Source organism: Zea mays, chromosome 4 (genome assembly GCF_902167145.1).
Source record: "Zea mays cultivar B73 chromosome 4, Zm-B73-REFERENCE-NAM-5.0, whole genome shotgun sequence".
Lineage (NCBI taxonomy): Eukaryota > Viridiplantae > Streptophyta > Magnoliopsida > Poales > Poaceae > Zea > Zea mays.
Genome location: NC_050099.1, coordinates 159,263,489 through 159,284,580, shown reverse-complemented (window position 1 = coordinate 159,284,580; position 21,092 = coordinate 159,263,489). Strand labels below are relative to the sequence as shown.

At 50.5% G+C, this 21,092-nt stretch overlaps 1 protein-coding gene across 1 annotated transcript; it reads left to right on the top strand.

The window, feature by feature from the left end:
• The first annotated feature begins 877 nt into the window (after window positions 1–877).
• Window positions 878–2,275, top strand: LOC103653889 (uncharacterized). The gene is made up of 2 exons (XM_008680701.4): window positions 878–1,169; window positions 1,248–2,275. Exons 1-2 carry the CDS (start codon window positions 922–924, stop codon window positions 2,128–2,130), a joined length of 1,131 nt encoding a protein of 376 aa, XP_008678923.1. The 5' UTR covers window positions 878–921; the 3' UTR covers window positions 2,131–2,275.
• Window positions 2,276–21,092: the final 18,817 nt, after the last annotated feature.

The window sequence follows — 21,092 nt, the reverse complement described above, 5'->3', positions numbered from 1 at the left end:
ATGTTGTCTTCTTGGCGCATGTATGAGATGCACCCGGCTTTGTCCTTTAAAACCGGGTGTGACAAAAAGTGTTAGCGTAAAGCACTAGCTAAACCATAAACTCTAAACACTAAAGCACGGTAGGTCCGGACCGTGGCCCAACTTTCGACTCTAATCCAAACAATGGAGAAATATGAAACGAACGCGTTGTCCAGCTCATCTAGCTCTAGCCGGACACGGGCCCGGCCGTACGTTACTGAGTACTACTACAGCGAGCTCCTATAAAAAATAACTGTAGCGCAGCTGAAATTAAACGTAGTGGTTGCATTGGATACTCGTACTCCTGCATTCATGACTAGCTACATGAGTCTATCGAATGATCGTTTATTTCAGCTCGGCTCTTCCCGCAGACACAGCAACAGCATAAATGATACAGTGTCCCCTAAATTTCGTCGCTTAAAGGAATATTCTCTGTCCTTTACAGAACACTCTAAAAGATTCTGTCCTCTATATATTCTCCGTCTCCAGCAGCGTCCTCTAAAATTCGTCCCCTAAAGCTACAGTGTTAACAGATTCACATTTTCCATTTCTTTTTCATTTTTCTTTGTTTTCTTCGCATTTCAAGCTGCATAAATGATACGTAAAAATTGTATTTATTAATTTTGAAATTAATAAATTCGAATTGTCAATATTAATTACATTGCTTGTTTTGTTGTTCTGTAATTGTTCTCGATAACGCGCCACATAGTATAATATCGTTGGCAAAATATGTTTTCAAATGGACAAGCTTGCACCGTAAGCCAGTACTCTTCTTCGAGAAGCCATAGCCTAGCTTCCCTTGCACGGCAACCGCATGGCTTCTATCCGAAGCGTACTTCCTCTATAAATAGCGAGTGAGCCTTCCATACTTCACTCAACCTTGCCTTTACAAACTCCACAACCATGAATCCCTACTTAGAAAACAATTTTCTTGTGCGGTTGATGGAAGAAATGGAAGAGGAAGAAGAAGAGTTGCAGTTGGCGAGGCACATGGTCAATAGGAGGCGACGTGCACGCAATGAGCGTCGTCATGGTGGTTCGATTCCAGGGCGTGTTAGGATTCATCGTGATCACATGAGCGGCGATGCAAGAATCCGAGCGGACTACTTTGGAGCGAACCCGGTGTACACGGATGCTCAATTTCGTAGGAGGTATTTACAATTACCACATTCATTTTACCATGTACATAACTTCATGACCCCTATTATGACACATGAATTCTATGGTAGGTTCCGCATGCGTCGCCATGTGTTTGAGCGCCTTGTTGATGTTGTGCAACAAGTGGATCCATATTTTATCCAGCGTCCAAACTGTGCGGGTGAGATTGGTCTTTCTGCTCTACAGAAAGTTGTTGCTGCTGTTCGAATCCTTGCTTACGGTATTCCGGCTGATGTCGTTGACGAATACGTACGCATTGGTGAATCTACTGCTCATGAGGCATTGAAACACTTTTGCATGGCCGTCCAAACCGCGTTTGCTCTGTATTATCTCCGTGCACCAAATGCAGAAGATATCGCACGCCTTCTCCAAGTTGGCGAGTCACGTGGGTTTCCTAGTATGCTTGGTAGTGTTGATTGCATGCATTGGGAGTGGCGTAACTGTCCAAGTTCATGGAAGGGCATGTTTACAGGGCGTGGTAAACATCCTACCATGATCTTGGAAGCTGTTGCGTCGTATGACCTGTGGATATGGCATGCATATTTTGGTCTGCTAGGTAGTTGCAACGACATAAACGTTCTTCACCGTTCAAACCTTTTCGAAAGGCATCTGAGCGGTGACACACCTCGAGTTTCATTCACTGTGAATGGTCACACATACAATATGGGATATTACCTAGCAGACGAGATTTACCGTGACTGGCCCGCATTTGTGAAGACAATCCGTAACCCCTACGACGTTAGAACCCAACACTTTGCAACAATTCAAGAGTCTGCTCGCAAAGATATTGAACGAGCTTTCGGTGTACTCCAGAAGAGATGGGGTGTAATGGAAGAGCGCAACGACTTCGTCAATCAAAGGTACAACCAACTGAAAGACCGCAACAAATATACTCAGCTTCAGGTTGATCTGATACACCATCACTGGGCGCGACATGGATCCGGAGTTGCATAGGAAGCAATGAAACAAGTTGTGTCATGTCTGTTCTTATCTACTATCGAACTGTTATTGTGTTGACATGTTTAGTTTACATTGTTGTACTGTCTGTCGTAGTGTCATGTCTGTTCTTATCAACTGTGTGTACTGTTAGTGTCTCATGTTGCTGTTTCAATTCAATAACAAGTACTACTGTCATGCAACCACATGTGTGTACAAATGGTAAACAAAAAGTACACCAAGCTCACAGTTAATGAAACCAAATAGTTCAACACATATAGTAAAATATTCAGGTACAAACCATGACACATAGTTCAAAACAAATACTTCAAAACAAATAGTTCAAAGAAGACCTAAAAAAATCTGGTACAAACCAGATTACGGTCTGACGACAGCAAGCTCACAGAAACAAGTCCGACTACGCCTCATTCATAAATGACAAACAAACATATTAAGTAAGGAACCATCACTGGCCAGATGAAGTAGACCCAGTAACCCTTGCCAGTATCTCTTGTTGCTTGGCTTCATAGTACTTGCGGAGTAGAAGGTTACATTTGCTCAAATCCATGCTTAAGATCATTATCTCCTCTTCCTTGTCCTCCTTTAGTTTCTGCCTTTCAAGCCTTAATTTCTCTAGGTTCAACTTCTTCTTTTCTAGGAGCAATTTCTGCCTCTCATTTCTGTTCATTGAATCCAACTTCTTTTCCTCAGTTGTAACAGTTGTTTTGTACACTGACAGGCGCTCCAAAGAAAGATCTCCCATGCGTGTCATGAACTCAGAATCTGATGAAGATGTGTCCACAGATTTAGTCCTCTTTGCCTTTTCCTTAGAAGAATCTCGACCAAGTGGCCTCTTCGATGTGAAGCTTGATGGTACAGATTCTTCTGCATCCACATCAACAGTGTTAGAATGTGTGGGATTAGCGTTGGCTTGCTGATGTTGTTGACCCATGTGGTTGTCCATCCATTTTGGTTGGTCCTTAAGAATGGCCCAACAGTGCAAAAAGTGGAAAGGCTTCTTCTCAATTGCTGCAAACCTAGAAGCTGCCAGTGATGTCTGCCACATAAAACAAATGGTTAACAACAGGAACATACTAACTAACCTCTAAATAGTGATGTAAAAATGTTACATGAAAGATGTACCTTGTCTGCGTCACTGAGTCCACTAGGATTCTGTCGGAGGACTGCCATCATGTATCCAGCAAAAGTGGAACACTGTGTTTTGATAGTATCCCATCTACTCATCAAAGATTTTGTGGACCTTTCTGGCAATGTTCCTCGTCTTGAGTTGTATGCTTCAGTAATTCTACTCCAAAATCCTTGACGTTTCTGCCCTGTGTTAATAATGGGATCGCAACTAACAGCAAGCCATGCATGGCATACCCTTGTGTCCTCTTCAGCAGTGAAGTTTGCTAGCTTAGTTCTTTGAGTTGGCTTTTTAGTAACAGCTGGTGTTCTTGAGCTCTCGGGTTGCCCATCAACTAGAAATTCAGAATGTTGTGTTCCGATAGGCTGCTCGTCAATCTGGCTAAGGAAGCTTCCATATTGAGACATCACCTGGTTCCAATCACTCCCCATTCTATGCAATAGAGGCACATCAAACATGATATAAATGAGCATGTAGTGAACATGTAACATGGTATAAAGTAAGGCAAACATAGTCCAACAAAACACAATAATTATTGTAGTAACTGAACCGGTTTCAGTTTACATAGACCAGAACATTTAAATCCCCCAAAAGCATGATCATACCAACCGACAAGTAGACCTGAACATAGACCTGAACATGCTACAATACTTCTACTTAAGTTAAACCTAGAACACTAGTAGGGATATGTGTCGTCGGTTGAGTAGTCACGACCATCGTCGTAGCCCACAAGGTCTTCATAGTTAATTGGTGACTCTTCGTCTATCAGTAGGTCGTCTTCTGAACCATCTTCTATCAGAAGGTCCTCTACTGCTTCCTCTTGTTGTGGATGTTCTTTCACTTGACTGTTAGCCATATTTTCTACCTCCCACTGAGTTTGCACTGCTACGTCTTCAAGATCCTTGGCGAGGTCGTCAATCTCGACTAGTGCTCGGTTCAATTCGTCGACCAAAGGTGAGTTGAAAGGCTGGAAGGCTGATTTGACGACATCAACGATGTCACAACTACGCTTTTGAACAACTCTGAGCAGAGTAGCCAGTGCTTTACGGAGCTTTTCGTTCTCCGAATCCATGGCTACATCAAACACAGTGTTGAATTAGTTAACACCGACTACAAATTACGTATCTTATACAAACTACTGCATAGAAGGGATTCCAAACTATGAGTACACAGTTGAAATGAACCCTTAATCAATGTACATTGCATCTATGTGAACCTGTTATAAATTTGCAGATTAGGTTACCATGGTCGCATAAAAAATGCATGCTGAGGTTCAGACCCGACAAAACAACGAGGGACGAACAACCCCCCAAACCCGAAATGGATCCACCAAAACCGGTCTAAATTTAAGCATCCGGACACAACAAGAATCCATTGATGCATGAATTTGAAGCGCATTATTTGGAATGCTCCAGATCCTAAACCCTAAACATCCCACAAACCCTAATCGATGCCCCCAAATACGAACAATACAATACGCCAATGATTAAGTACTAAACAAAAAGGATTTGTCTAGTTCGTACCTCGCCCTTCGCGGATCTGCCTCGGTGGACCGAATCGAAGAGGAAGACGACGGCGGCGACGAGCATCTCTTCCTTTTGCCGGCTGCCTTCGACGAAGTCGGCGGACGACGAAGCCTTTTGCCGATGGCGACTCTCCGGCGACGAGCAGGGGGAAGCTGGCTTGGATCTTGGGTTGCGGTGGCTCGCGCGGCCTCGGTTCGAAGGGGTGCGAGCTCTACGCCCACAGACCCGCCTCCGCACGCCCGCTTCTCGCCCTCCTGCCTCGATGCCGGCGGCGAAGCGCGCCGGATCGAGGGCTCGGCCCCGGAAGATGCAGTCGCCAGTGCGGGGTAGGAGGACGCGGAAGTATCCTCACGGCGGCTGGTGGAGGAGCAGCGCGGATAGCGCACTCTCAGAGCCCTCCACATTTAGAGTGCCTGCCACATCCTCTAAAATTTAGAGGACGCTATAGAGTCCCTTGCTGGAGCCGTAGGGGACCTGACAGTCCTCTATATTTAGCGGACAGGACCCTTTACAGGGTGTTGTTGGAGACAGCCTTAGCGCTACCCTAGCACTTGTACGTGTGTTGTACGTATCACAGCAGAGTAGTACTAAAGCATGCTAGCAGCTGCACGTATCATACCGTGGCATCCGATCACGACATTCAGATCGGTGCATACACATCAAATAATCACCTCTATATAGTTGTAGGCAGGAAAACGAAAACAGAGGAAATCTGGTATTTCCTCCCAACTCAAATTACAATTTAATTTATTCCAACTTTCATAGTCAAAATATATTTAGGTTTAGCACATGTGTATTGTCGGGTACCGTAATTAGGGGTACCCCCAATACTCCTAAACGCGGCCGGAAAACATCTTCAGAACAAACCATAATCAGCTGATGAAGCGCGGGTCAAGTCAGGGCCTCGTCTACCAAGGGACGCAACCTCATCCGAGCACAGCCTCGGCCTCGGGCGGGAACAGTAGTCCCGGGGGGATTCACGCCTCGCCCGAGGGCCTCCTCAGGCAGTGAGCACACCCTCGGCTCGCCCAAAGCCCAGTTTGGTGCGAACTTTGTCGTGCAGCGACCTTGGCCAAATCGCCTTACCAACCGACCGTATCGCATGCGCATTCAATGCGGGGATTGCCTGACACCTTATCCTGACACGCGTGCCTCAGTCGGCAAGGTCGAAGTGACCGCAGTCACTTCGCCCTTTCACTGACCGTTCTGACAGGAAAACAACATTGTTCGACCCTGCTCCGGCTACTGTACCAACCACCAGGGTAAGACTAGCAACAGTAAGTCGTGACCTCTCCCGAGTTCGGCCTCGGGCGCGACAGCGAGCTCCGCCTCGCCCGACCCCAGGCCTCGGCCTCGGGGGAAGGTCCCCGTCTCACCCGACCTAGGGCCTCGGCCTCAGCCTCAGCCTCGGCCTCGGGAGGAGTCACATCCACGCCCGACCTCAAAACTCGGCCTCAGGAGAAGTCTCCGCCTCGCCCGACCTCGGCCTCGGACCGACTATGCTACAGGGGATGCATCATTACCCTACCGCTAGCTAGCCATCTTTTGCTACGAAGGAACAAGACCGGAGTCACATCAAACTACTCCGATAGCAGGTAATGATGGTTCCTCGCGTGCATCCCTGACGTCAAGGGTTCTCAGCTCCCTATGGAAGCAAGACAACGTCAGTAGGATCCATGTCGCACCACCAGCTGTGCTTCTACAGGGCTCAAGGCACTTCTCCGACGGCCACGTTAGCTCGTGTACAGGGCTCAAGGCGCTTCTCCGCCAGCCACGCTAGCACTTAGCTACACCCCCATTGTACAGGTGGACATCTCCTTGTATCTATAAAAGGGGATGTCCAGAGCCTTCCTAAGGCAGGTTCGCACGAGGACAGACGGGGAGACACGTTGACGCAATACATTGACGTTGAGACAGAGACAGACGCACGCAGAGACTCTCTCTCTCTCTCGCTCTCGCCCTCGCTCCCTCACGACGCTTGTAACCCCTACTATGAGCACCCCGGTGCAAGATAATATAAGCCTCATTCCCCCGCTTGTGTTCCATCTTGCATCAACCCATCTGGGTAGGGGCACGCAACAACAAATTCACTGGTCGGTTGATGAATCTCGTGGGTCCGAAACGCCGACAGTTGGCGCACCAGGTAGGGGCTCGCTGCGTGTTAACGAATACTTTCCCGTTGAGTTCTAGATGGGTAGCCATCAACAACCTCTTCGGCCCGGGACGGTGCTCCGCTTCGGGAGTCTCGAGTTCGTGTCCCGCGACGGCAGCTACGACATGGTGCTTCTCCCCTCGCAGCGCGACAGCAACAACGGTCGTCAGCTCGCCCGGTGGCGGCGAACTCGACGACGACTTCCCCCCGTGGCAGAAGAGGAACACTCGGGTTTGCCCCGTCACCCTCCTCACCGGAGGAGGAGGAGGAGGAGACAGGGCAACCGTGGCCATGCAGGAGGCGGCACCTCGTCGGCTATCGGGCCTGAGCAAGTCGACGACGCCGGCACCCCTGCGGGGGCCATGTCGGGTGTTGTCCTCGCACCTGAGAGAAAGACTGGTGTCGCTTCCCCGCAACGCACCAACCCCGAGCAGACTGATGACGCCAGCACCCTCGCAAAGGACTTGTTGGGCGTTAGCCTCGTACCTGAGATAACGGTGCAGTCCGTCCCCGACGCGACTTCGCCACCGTCCATCGACCAAGAGGTACCGTCCGTTTTCCACCCCGTCCGTTTTAGATTCAGCTTCGATCCACCAAGCGACCCCGCTTCGGTGAGCGCTTTTGCAAGGGCATATCCAAACCTTCCAGGGTATCATATGTGGTCATCTTGGGACCGACTGACGGCCGTCTCGACATCCGGACCCGTGGGTTCCGAGGAAGACGACGACTCCGACTTCGGTTGGGATTTCTCCAGACTCCGTGATCCCAGTGCCATGCAAGACTTCATGTCCGCATGTGACTACTGCCTCTCCGGCTACTCCGACGATGACCACAACCTTGACGACAAGGGTTATGGCCCAAGCCGCGAGTGTTTCCACTTCGATCAGGGGGATCATGGTGAAGGCAACCACCTCGGCATGCCGGAAGATGACAACGCCCCTGTGCCTGCGTCTCGCGTTGACATCCCGCGGGAGCTAGCTGTGGTCCCAGTCCCTGCGGGGGGTCAGGACACACAGCTCGAGCAATTCCGCGAGATGCAGGCCAAGTTCGACGAAGAAGCAGGGCGGCTTGTGCAGCTCCGACAAAACATCGAGCAGGAGTGGGCAGGCCGAGCACTTGCTAGAGAAGCGCGTCATCGGGCCCGAGACGTCCAGCGCCGTATCGTTGGTGATGCCAGGGCAGGGCTGCCCCCGGCCTTCAGCGGGGTCGGCTAGAATCTAGCTGCAGCGGCGATGCTACTCCGAACAATGTCGGAGTCGTCCACCACCGAGGGGCGCCGTATTCAGGGCGAACTCAAGGATCTCCTGGAAGATGACGCAGTCCGACGAGCCGAGAGCTCTGCCTCCCAAAGGCAGGGTTGCCCCTCGGAGTGTCGCGCAACGCCCTCCCGACTCATACGGGAGGCCTCGGTCCGCACCGAGCGCACACGAGACGGGACGCCCGTGGCCCCGGATCGCCTTGGCGACGAGCAACACCGCCGCGACCGTCGAGCCCGCCTCGAGGAAAGGGTGCACCGAGGCTACCACCCCAGGCGCGGAGGTCGCTACGACAGTGAGGAGGATCGGAGCCCCTCGCCCGAACCGCCAGGTCCGCGAGCCTTCAGCCGGGCCATACGACGGGCGTCGTTCCTGGCCCGGTTCCAAGTCCCGACTACCATCACCAAGTACTCAGGGGAGACAAGGCCGGAGTTGTGGCTTGCGGACTACCGGCTGGCATGCCAGCTGGGAGGGACGGACGATGACAACCTCATCATCCGCAACCTCCCTCTCTTCCTCTCCGACGCTGCCCGGGCATGGCTGGAGCATCTGCCTCCTGCGCAGATCTCCAACTGGGACGACCTAGTCAAGGCCTTCGCGAGAAACTTCCAAGGTACGTACGTGCGCCCTGGGAACTCATGGGATCTCTGAAGCTGCCGCCAGCAGCCAGGGGGATCCCTGCGAGAATACATCCGGCGGTTTTCAAAGCAGCGCACCGAGCTGCCCAACATCACCGACTCGGACGTCATCGGGGCATTCCTCGCCGGCACCACGTGTCGGGACCTGGTGTAACGCCCCGAATTTTGCAGTTGAATTTTTTCTTTTCTTTACTCGCCAAAATTCGGGCGTTACCTTTCCTTTTCTTTTTCCCTCGCTAAACCTTGACCTTTTCCAAAGTTCTAGCGGGATTCGGTTTGGAATTCCCGTATGTATAAAAACCCTAAATACTTTATGTTGTTTGATGCACCATGCCGAACCTTGCATTTCTTTTGATTGCTTTGAAAGTGCAAATGCATTCATGTAGAAGAATCGGATTTCGAAAATGTTTTCTTTCTCTTTTCTTTCTCTTTTCTCTCTCTCTTCTTTTTTTTTCTCTCTCCCGCGCCGTGGGCCGACCCCGGCCGGCCCAGGCCCCTGGCGCCCCCCTCTTGGGCCTAGTAGGCCCAGCCGCCCCCCCCCCTCTCTCCCTTATCCCCTAACCCTCTCCCTCTCCCCCCTCATTTTCTCCCTCCCCACCCAAGCCGCCGCCCCTACCCGCCCCCTGCCCTAGCCGCCGCCCCTGCCTAGGCCGCCGCCCCTCCCCGTCGCCGTTCGGCCGCCCCGCTCGGCCGCCCCGTCCCCGTCGCCGGTGAGCCCCCCCCCCCTCCTCCCTCTCCTCCCTCCCCCTCTCCTCCCTCCCCTTCCCCTCGCCGCTCGGCCCCATGGCCGGTTCGGCCGCCCGCCCCACCCCTCGCCGCTCGGCCCCATGGCCGGTTCGGCCGCCCGCCCCCCCCCCCGCGCGCGCGCCCCCGGCTTGGCCGGCTCGGCCGCTCGGCCGCCCCCGCGCCCTGCCCCGCGCCCCTGCGCGCCCAGCGGCTCGGCCGCCCCGCCCCTGCGCCGCCCCCTGCCCGGCCGGTTCAACCGCCTAGGGCCGGTTCAACCGCCCTAGGGCCGGTTCAACCGCCCCCCCCCCTCTGTTTTTTTTTTTTATTTTATTTTATTTACTTTCTGTGATCATAATTACTGTATTTTAAGTAGGCTAATCACTGTTCATGCTATGGGAAAATAGGAAGTTTAATTTAAAATTCCGTTATGCTATTGATTCACGTAGTTAATTGTTTACCCCGTGCAATGTTGATCAACTAGAAGTGATTAGGTTTCCATTAGTATATATAAATATGTACAACAGAATTATTTTGTTAAGAACCAATTGTGTCATTAGTGCATAAGATTTAACCCCCTGCGAGACCTTTCCCGTTTCTTTCTATCCACAACAAATGCGTTATCGAATGTCATACTTGATGCATATTCGCTTTATTTGTTATCTTGTATGGTGTACTGTTCTTTTGTATTAAATATGTGGATGTATGTATGTATGTTTGCGCTCGCATAGAGAACGATCCGGTCGAAGAGCCCGAGGAATTCGCAGGAGAAGCCCCTGAGCAGCAGTCGTTTGGTGGAGGCAAGTGTCCTTTGACCCATCTATGTCCTATTCATTCTTTAATTCACCTCCCGCTTTACACATTTATACCTAAGGATTGACTAGCTTTTGTTATCCATGTCCTTGTTTACCTATTTGGGTCGGATTATTACTACTTAGTCTGATGCTATTGCTCAACTCTAATCAATGAACATGATGTGATTATCTATGATACGCTGTTTTCCCGTTCTTCTTTATGATTATACTTGTGGTTTTCAAGGGGACTCGAGCGGTTTCTCGAGTGCCTCTCCGTAAGGACCTGTTCTATGGATGACCGCCCGGGAAAACAGTGCAACCATGAGGGTGGAATGGGGTGCCCTTAGCTGAATAATTAGAGGATCCGGGGTGTAGTTCACTTAGCCGTCGTGCCGTCAATGGGGCTCGGTGTATGCGGCTCGCTCTGCCAAGTTTGGGTTCGCCCCTTGGGGAGGAGTGCGGTGCATTTAGGAAACCTAACGGGTGGCTACAGCCCCGGGGAATCTTTGTAAAGGCTTCGTAGTGATGCCCTGCTGGATCACCTTGGTAGTGATCAATGGAGAGTCATGATCTCCGGGCAGAATGGGAATCACGGCTTGTGGGTAAAGTGCACAACCTCTGCAGAGTGTTATGAAACTGATATATCAGCCGTGCTCGCGGTTATGAGCGGCCAAGGGAGCTCCAATGATTAGTGGTACTTGATCAGAGATATTGTGGTACAGGTGGTTATGAGACTGTTGAATCTGGTTATGATTATGGTGCTGGTAAGTGGTATTCTTTCCGTTTGGAAAGGATACATTGGGCTAATAACTTGGGTTAATGCTAAAACTTGGCTTTCTACTAGTAAGTAATAACCTGACCAACTAAAAGCAACTGCTTGACTTATCCCCACATAAAGCTAGTCCACTACAGCCAAACAGGATACTTGCTGAGTATGTTGATGTGTACTCACCCTTGCTCTACACACCAAACCCCCCCCCCAGGTTGTCAGCATTGCAACCACTGCTCAGGCGAAGATGAAGCTGTGGAAGGAGACTTCCAGGAGTTCCAAGATTACGACGAGTTCTAGGTGTGGGTTAGCGGCAACCCCCAGTCGGCTGCCTGTGAAGGCCGCGTTATCTACGTTTCTTTTCCGCACTTTGATTTATTGTAAGAACTATATGGACGTCTCAGACGTATGATGTAATCGATTATTTCCCCTTATTAATACTATTTTGAGCACTGTGTGATGATGTCCATATTATGTAACTGCTGTGTACGTGAATAACTGATCCTGGCACGTACATGGTTCGCATTCGGTTTGCCTTTTTAAAACCGGGTGTGACATAAGTGGTATCAGAGCCGTGCTGACTGTAGGACCGCTAACCTAGAGTAGAATGGTCGTTCTAAGGACTATAGACCTCTGTCTCTTCCTTGACTTTGATATCTCTTCAAAAGTTGGTCCTACTGACCAAACCTATGTTCTACTATATATTATACCTTGCTGAAAATCATGTTTTATTCTAATCCTTCATTTACTTATGATTCATTATTTGCTGGTCATATTAATTCTGTTCTCACCTTTTTGCTTGCGATGTCCTTTGTAGATGGCTCGACTTAGACACACTGCACGAAAGTCAGTCATCCCCTTCTTACCCTCCCGTCTTGCTGAGCGTCCGCTTCGCCGTCCCGTGGCCGGACAGTCCAGCCACTTGGAGAGACTACACCACCGCCTGCGTGAGGAGCAGGAGCGTCGACGACAGGAGCAGCGGAGCTCTTCCCTCTCGCTCCACCAGGAGATAGAGTTTGTGAGGAGCTGCTCCCCTGTGCTTTCTCTGGAGCCGCCCCCTGCACCACCACTGGGCGCCCCAGCTTCTGGAGTAGCTGCTGGAGGAGACCCAGACGACGGAGGAGGCGACGACAGCTCGAGCCACGACACCGACTTCTCTGCCAACCCTGAGCCGGAAGGATGGGTTGCTCGACCCATCACTCGCGACGCTGCTCGCGGGTGTCACTTCCATGATGCGCTCGACACCCTGCTACGTCGGGCATTTGACCGGCATACTTGGTCCGTCGAGTATCGCTGTGTGGTCTACCAGCATAGTCGCGGGGTCTACCCGGACCGCTGGGAGGCGACTTGCTTGGTGCGCTGCCCGGAGGACAGTCTCCAGGGTGCAGAGGCCTGTTCAGAGCACTATTCTATCTCTGAGCGGGACTCAGCTGAGGCAGCCATGCAAGATGCTGCACGGCGTGCGCTTTCGCACTACTGCTCGGTTTTCGGTGGGGCAGCTGACGGTCTTGACCTGAAGTATTACCCCCGCCGTTCATCTGGCAGCACAGGAGGCGTGATTGTCTCACCTGTCGGTGAGGGCAATCCTAGGTTGAGCAGCACAGTCAACCTAGCCGCCGTGCTAAACACGGAGCTGGACCATGCACTAGACGAGTTGAGTAGGGCTCGTGCTGAGATCGCCCTGCTACGGGCTGAGCGCGCGGAACGTCGTTTTCTGGATGGTGGTTCCCCCGCTCCCGTTGGGACTCAGCACCCGTACCGCTCACCTCAGCGTGGACACCAGTCTTATGGCAATCCCGCCTGCAAGACCAAGATCAACCTAGAACCATAGATCGTTAGAGTTGGATCTTGTAATTAATACGAAATAAATATATACATGGAAGCTTCAGTCTTAGCGTTAGTCTCGATCTTAGTTAGTTTTAGTTAGACAGGGTAGTTTGCTATATCCTGTGCATCTATGTTTGTCATGATGAACTATGTTTGGTTTGGATCTTTGTAATGATTGTCACCAGAGTGTGGGTATCCCCTGCATTTTGGTTTACGTACTATGTCAATAAAGTTAGTTATATAGTTGGGAAACCCATTATTCTCCTTTCCTCTTTATCTGAGAAGCTGTGTGGTCTGTGTTGGAGATCAGTGAAGATGCTCATCTGTTCAGTGCTGTTGGAGAATTCTATACTCTTTTCTTATGCTGCAAGCTTTGCCAGATCAGTTCTGATGTGTGGTTGCGTTCTGCAGATGTCAGAGAACAGGCGTAGAGGAGGAAGGCGTGCTCAGCAGGAGCGAGCCGCTCCGCAGGATGAGGTGCCCCAGCAGCAGCACCTGCCGCCCCCGCCCCCGATGTCCATCGAGCAGATGTTTCTGATGCAGACTCAGGCAGTTCAAGCCATCGGTCAGACTTTGGCCGCCATTCAGCAGCAGCAGCAGCAGCAGCAACAGCAGCAAGCACCACCCCAGCCTCAGATGCCTCAGATGCCTAGAGATAAGCGTGCTGAATTCATGAGAGGTCATCCACCAACGTTCGCTCACTCTTCTGACCCCATGGATGCTGAAGATTGGCTGCGCACTGTGGAGCGGGAGTTGCATACCGCTCAGTGCGATGACAGGGAGAAAGTTCTGTATGGTCCCCGTCTGTTGAGAGGAGCAGCCCAGTCATGGTGGGAGTCTTACCTCGCCACCCATGCCAACCCCGACACCATCACCTGGGAAGAATTCAGGGGTAGCTTTCGTCAGTACCATGTGCCTGCAGGTCTGATGACAGTGAAGAAGGAGGAGTTCCTGGCCCTTAAGCAAGGGTCATCGTCTGTCAGTGAGTATCGGGACAGGTTTCTGCAATTGTCTCGCTACGCTCCCGAAGATGTCAACACCGACGCCAAGCGACAGTACCGTTTCCTGAGAGGCTTGGTTGACCCTCTGCAGTATCAGCTGATGAATCACACCTTCCCGACATTCCAGCACCTGATTGACAGAGCAATCATGACAGAGAGAAAGCGCAAGGAGATGGAAGATCGTAAGCGCAAGATCAGTGGACCGCAGTCTGGAAGCAGCAGTCGCCCTCGCTTTTCAGGCAATCAACCTCAGCAGTTCAGGCAGAACCAGCGTCCACCTCAGCAGCATCAGCAGCGTCAGCAGTATCAGCAGTTTCAAAGGCAGTACCCTCAGAATCAGTACCAGAACCGTCAGAGCAATCAGTCAGGAGGTCAGTTTCAAAGGCAGAATCAGCAAACACCTCGTCTTCCTGCCCCAGCAAATCAGCAGAACAGTCAGGCAGCACCAGCTCAGGTTGGAAACAGGGCATGTTTCCACTGTGGAGAGCAGGGCCATTGGGTGATGCAATGTCCGAAGAAGGCAGCCCAGCAGCAGTCAGGCCCCAATGCCCCAGCGAAGCAGAATGTGCCTCAGCCTGGAGCAGGCAATCGCTCTCAGCAGCGCTATAATCATGGAAGATTGAATCACTTGGAAGCTGAAGCAGTTCAGGAGACCCCCGGCATGACAGTAGGTATGTTCCCAGTCGAATCCCATATTGCAGAAGTGTTATTTGATACTGGAGCAACACATTCTTTCATTACTGCATCATGGGTAGAAGCACATAAACTTCCAATAACTACCATGTTAACCCCCATTCAAATTGACTCAGCCGGTGGTAGAATTCGAGCCGATAGCATTTGTTTGAATATAAGCGTGAAAATAAGGGGGATAGCGTTTCCCGCCAACCTTATAGTAATGGGTACTCAGGGAATAGATGTCATCCTAGGGATGAATTGGCTAGATAAGTATCAGGCAGTTATCAGTTGTGATAAAAGGACAATCAAGTTAGTGTCCCCACTAGGAGAGGAAGTGGTGACCGAGTTAGTCCCGCCTGAGCCAAAGAAAGGAAGTTGTTATCAGATGGCTGTTGATAGCAGTGGAGCAGACCCAATTGAGAGTATCAAGGTTGTGTCCGAATTCCCAGATGTGTTTCCAAAGGATTTACCGGGTATGCCACCAGAGCGGAAAGTTGAATTTGCTATAGAGCTTCTTCCTGGAACCGCCCCTATCTTCAAGAGAGCTTACAGAATATCTGGACCAGAGTTGGATGAACTTAAGAAGCAAATTGATGAGCTGTCAGAGAAAGGTTACATCCGGCCAAGCACCTCGCCTTGGGCCGCCCCTGTCTTGTTCGTGGAGAAGAAAGATGGTACTAAGAGGATGTGTATCGACTATCGAGCTTTGAATGAGGTCACGATCAAGAACAAGTATCCTTTGCCCAGAATAGAAGATCTGTTCGACCAGTTGAGAGGAGCCAGTGTGTTCTCCAAGATCGATCTGAGGTCAGGTTATCATCAGCTCAGGATCCGACCTTCGGACATTCCGAAGACGGCATTCATTACCAAGTATGGTTTATATGAGTTCACAGTGATGTCTTTTGGTTTGACCAATGCGCCAGCATTCTTCATGAACTTGATGAACAGTGTATTCATGGATTATCTTGATAAGTTCGTGGTGGTATTCATTGATGACATTCTGGTTTATTCTCAAAGTGAAGAAGAGCATGCAGATCATTTGAGGATGGTATTGCAGAGATTGCGAGAGCACCAGTTGTATGCAAAGTTGAGCAAGTGTGAGTTCTGGATCAGTGAAGTCCTGTTCTTGGGTCACATAATCAACAAAGAAGGATTGGCTGTGGATCCGAAGAAAGTGGCAGACATTCTGAACTGGAAAGCGCCAACGGATGCTCGAGGAATCAAGAGCTTCATTGGAATGGCCGGATATTATCGGCGATTCATTGAAGGGTTTTCGAAGATTGCGAAACCAATGACAGCGTTGCTAGGCAACAAGGTTGAGTTCAAGTGGACCCAGAAATGCCAAGAGGCCTTTGAAGCGCTGAAAGAGAAGTTGACAACAGCGCCTGTCCTAGTCTTGCCTGATGTGCACAAGCCCTTCTCGGTGTATTGTGATGCTTGTTACACAGGTTTGGGATGTGTGTTGATGCAAGAGGGAAGAGTTGTGGCTTACTCGTCCCGACAGCTGAAGGTTCATGAGAAGAATTACCCAATCCACGATCTAGAGTTGGCAGCAGTGGTTCACGCACTGAAGACATGGAGGCACTATCTGTATGGACAGAAATGCGATGTTTACACAGACCACAAGAGTCTGAAGTACATATTCACTCAGTCAGAATTGAACATGAGGCAACGAAGATGGTTAGAATTGATCAAAGACTATGAGTTGGAGATTCATTACCATCCAGGCAAAGCAAACGTAGTGGCAGATGCTTTGAGCAGAAAGAGTCAAGTCAATCTGATGGTCGCTCGTCCGATGCCTTATGAGTTGGCCAAGGAGTTTGACAGGTTGAGTCTCGGATTTCTGAACAATTCTCGAGGAGTCACAGTTGAATTGGAACCTACCTTGGAGCGCGAAATCAAAGACGCGCAGAAGAATGATGAGAGGGTCAGTGAGATTCGGCGATTGATTCTAGAAGGCAAAGGCAAAGATTTTCGAGAAGATGCAGAAGGAGTGGTATGGTTCAAAGACCGCTTGTGTGTTCCCAATGTCCAGTCTATTCGGGAGTTGATTCTTAAGGAAGCTCATGAGACAGCTTATTCGATTCACCCTGGCAGTGAGAAGATGTATCAGGATCTGAAGAAGAAATTCTGGTGGTACGGAATGAAAAGAGAAATCGCAGAGCATGTGGCTATGTGCGATAGTTGTCGAAGAATTAAGGCAGAACACCAGAGACCTGCTGGATTGTTGCAACCGTTGCAGATCCCTCAGTGGAAATGGGATGAAATTGGTATGGATTTCATAGTCGGATTGCCTCGCACTCGAGCCGGCTACGATTCCATTTGGGTAGTAGTGGACCGCTTGACCAAGTCAGCCCACTTCATACCTGTCAAGACCAACTACAACAGTGCAGTATTGGCAGAATTGTATATGTCTCGGATCGTTTGTCTTCATGGTGTGCCAAAGAAGATAGTGTCAGACAGAGGAACGCAGTTCACCTCTCATTTCTGGCAGCAGTTGCATGAAGCCTTGGGCACGCATCTGAATTTCAGTTCAGCTTATCACCCGCAGACAGATGGTCAGACTGAAAGAACCAATCAAATCCTTGAAGATATGTTGAGAGCCTGTGCGTTGCAAGATCAGTCCGGATGGGACAAGCGATTGCCTTATGCGGAGTTTTCCTATAACAACAGTTATCAGGCCAGTTTGAAGATGTCACCGTTTCAAGCGCTGTATGGAAGGAGTTGCAGAACTCCGTTGCAATGGGATCAGCCTGGGGAAAAGCAAGTGTTTGGGCCAGACATTTTGCTCGAAGCCGAAGAGAACGTCAAGATGGTCCGAGAGAATCTGAAGATAGCGCAATCAAGGCAGCGAAGCTATGCAGACACAAGAAGAAGAGAGCTGAGTTTCGAAGTCGGAGACTTTGTCTATCTGAAAGTGTCACCGATTAGAGGAGTCAGAAGATTCGGAGTGAAAGGCAAGCTAGCACCCCGCTACATTGGTCCGTATCAGATTCTTGCAAGACAAGGAGAAGTGGCTTATCAGCTCAGTTTGCCAGAGAATTTGTCTGCTGTGCATGATGTCTTTCATGTGTCTCAGTTGAAGAAGTGCTTGCGTATGCCAGAAGAGCAGTTGCCAGTGGAAGGTCTTGAAGTCCAGGAGGACTTGACCTATGTTGAGAAGCCAGCTCAGATCCTTGAGGTTGCAGATAGAGTCACCCGAAGGAAGACCGTCAGAATGTGCAAAGTCAGATGGAGTCACCACTCTGAGGAAGAAGCAACCTGGGAGCGTGAAGATGATCTGATGGCCAAGTACCCGGAGCTCTTTGCTAGCCAGCCCTGAATCTCGAGGGCGAGATTCTTTTAAGGGGGATAGGTTTGTAACGCCCCGAATTTTGCAGTTGAATTTTTTCTTTTCTTTACTCGCCAAAATTCGGGCGTTACCTTTCCTTTTCTTTTTCCCTCGCTAAACCTTGACCTTTTCCAAAGTTCTAGCGGGATTCGGTTTGGAATTCCCGTATGTATAAAAACCCTAAATACTTTATGTTGTTTGATGCACCATGCCGAACCTTGCATTTCTTTTGATTGCTTTGAAAGTGCAAATGCATTCATGTAGAAGAATCGGATTTCGAAAATGTTTTCTTTCTCTTTTCTTTCTCTTTTCTCTCTCTCTTCTTTTTTTTTCTCTCTCCCGCGCCGTGGGCCGACCCCGGCCGGCCCAGGCCCCTGGCGCCCCCCTCTTGGGCCTAGTAGGCCCAGCCGCCCCCCCCCCTCTCTCCCTTATCCCCTAACCCTCTCCCTCTCCCCCCTCATTTTCTCCCTCCCCACCCAAGCCGCCGCCCCTACCCGCCCCCTGCCCTAGCCGCCGCCCCTGCCTAGGCCGCCGCCCCTCCCCGTCGCCGTTCGGCCGCCCCGCTCGGCCGCCCCGTCCCCGTCGCCGGTGAGCCCCCCCCCCTCCTCCCTCTCCTCCCTCCCCCTCTCCTCCCTCCCCTTCCCCTCGCCGCTCGGCCCCATGGCCGGTTCGGCCGCCCGCCCCACCCCTCGCCGCTCGGCCCCATGGCCGGTTCGGCCGCCCGCCCCCCCCCCGCGCGCGCCCCCGGCTTGGCCGGCTCGGCCGCTCGGCCGCCCCCGCGCCCTGCCCCGCGCCCCTGCGCGCCCAGCGGCTCGGCCGCCCCGCCCCTGCGCCGCCCCCTGCCCGGCCGGTTCAACCGCCTAGGGCCGGTTCAACCGCCCTAGGGCCGGTTCAACCGCCCCCCCCCCCTCTGTTTTTTTTTTTTTTTTTTTTTTATTTTATTTACTTTCTGTGATCATAATTACTGTATTTTAAGTAGGCTAATCACTGTTCATGCTATGGGAAAATAGGAAGTTTAATTTAAAATTCCGTTATGCTATTGATTCACGTAGTTAATTGTTTACCCCGTGCAATGTTGATCAACTAGAAGTGATTAGGTTTCCATTAGTATATATAAATATGTACAACAGAATTATTTTGTTAAGAACCAATTGTGTCATTAGTGCATAAGATTTAACCCCCTGCGAGACCTTTCCCGTTTCTTTCTATCCACAACAAATGCGTTATCGAATGTCATACTTGATGCATATTCGCTTTATTTGTTATCTTGTATGGTGTACTGTTCTTTTGTATTAAATATGTGGATGTATGTATGTATGTTTGCGCTCGCATAGAGAACGATCCGGTCGAAGAGCCCGAGGAATTCGCAGGAGAAGCCCCTGAGCAGCAGTCGTTTGGTGGAGGCAAGTGTCCTTTGACCCATCTATGTCCTATTCATTCTTTAATTCACCTCCCGCTTTACACATTTATACCTAAGGATTGACTAGCTTTTGTTATCCATGTCCTTGTTTACCTATTTGGGTCGGATTATTACTACTTAGTCTGATGCTATTGCTCAACTCTAATCAATGAACATGATGTGATTATCTATGATACGCTGTTTTCCCGTTCTTCTTTATGATTATACTTGTGGTTTTCAAGGGGACTCGAGCGGTTTCTCGAGTGCCTCTCCGTAAGGACCTGTTCTATGGATGACCGCCCGGGAAAACAGTGCAACCATGAGGGTGGAATGGGGTGCCCTTAGCTGAATAATTAGAGGATCCGGGGTGTAGTTCACTTAGCCGTCGTGCCGTCAATGGGGCTCGGTGTATGCGGCTCGCTCTGCCAAGTTTGGGTTCGCCCCTTGGGGAGGAGTGCGGTGCATTTAGGAAACCTAACGGGTGGCTACAGCCCCGGGGAATCTTTGTAAAGGCTTCGTAGTGATGCCCTGCTGGATCACCTTGGTAGTGATCAATGGAGAGTCATGATCTCCGGGCAGAATGGGAATCACGGCTTGTGGGTAAAGTGCACAACCTCTGCAGAGTGTTATGAAACTGATATATCAGCCGTGCTCGCGGTTATGAGCGGCCAAGGGAGCTCCAATGATTAGTGGTACTTGATCAGAGATATTGTGGTACAGGTGGTTATGAGACTGTTGAATCTGGTTATGATTATGGTGCTGGTAAGTGGTATTCTTTCCGTTTGGAAAGGATACATTGGGCTAATAACTTGGGTTAATGCTAAAACTTGGCTTTCTACTAGTAAGTAATAACCTGACCAACTAAAAGCAACTGCTTGACTTATCCCCACATAAAGCTAGTCCACTACAGCCAAACAGGATACTTGCTGAGTATGTTGATGTGTACTCACCCTTGCTCTACACACCAAACCCCCCCCCCCAGGTTGTCAGCATTGCAACCACTGCTCAGGCGAAGATGAAGCTGTGGAAGGAGACTTCCAGGAGTTCCAAGATTACGACGAGTTCTAGGTGTGGGTTAGCGGCAACCCCCAGTCGGCTGCCTGTGAAGGCCGCGTTATCTACGTTTCTTTTCCGCACTTTGATTTATTGTAAGAACTATATGGACGTCTCAGACGTATGATGTAATCGATTATTTCCCCTTATTAATACTATTTTGAGCACTGTGTGATGATGTCCATATTATGTAACTGCTGTGTACGTGAATAACTGATCCTGGCACGTACATGGTTCGCATTCGGTTTGCCTTTTTAAAACCGGGTGTGACACCTGGTGAGCAAACTGGGGTGCAAGACTCCCACCAAGGCGAGCGAATTAATGGACATCACCACCAAGTTTGCCTCTGGTCAGGAGGCGGTCGAAGCCATCTTCCGGAAGGACAAGCAGCCTTAGGGAAGACAGAAGGAAGACGCCCCCGAGGCGTCCGTCCAGCGTGGCTCGAAAAAGAAGGCCAAGAAGAAGGCGCAAGCAAAGCGCGACGCCATTGACGTGGATCTCGTCGTTGCTGCCGAGCACAGGAATCCTCGGAAGCCTCCCGGAGGAGTCAACACGTTTGACAAGATGCTCAAGGAGTCATGCTCCTATCACAGGGGTCCCGTCAAGCACACCCTCGAGGAGTGCGACATGCTCCGGTGTTACTTCATCAAGGCGGGACCCTCGACAGAAGGTGGTAAGGACCAAGGCAA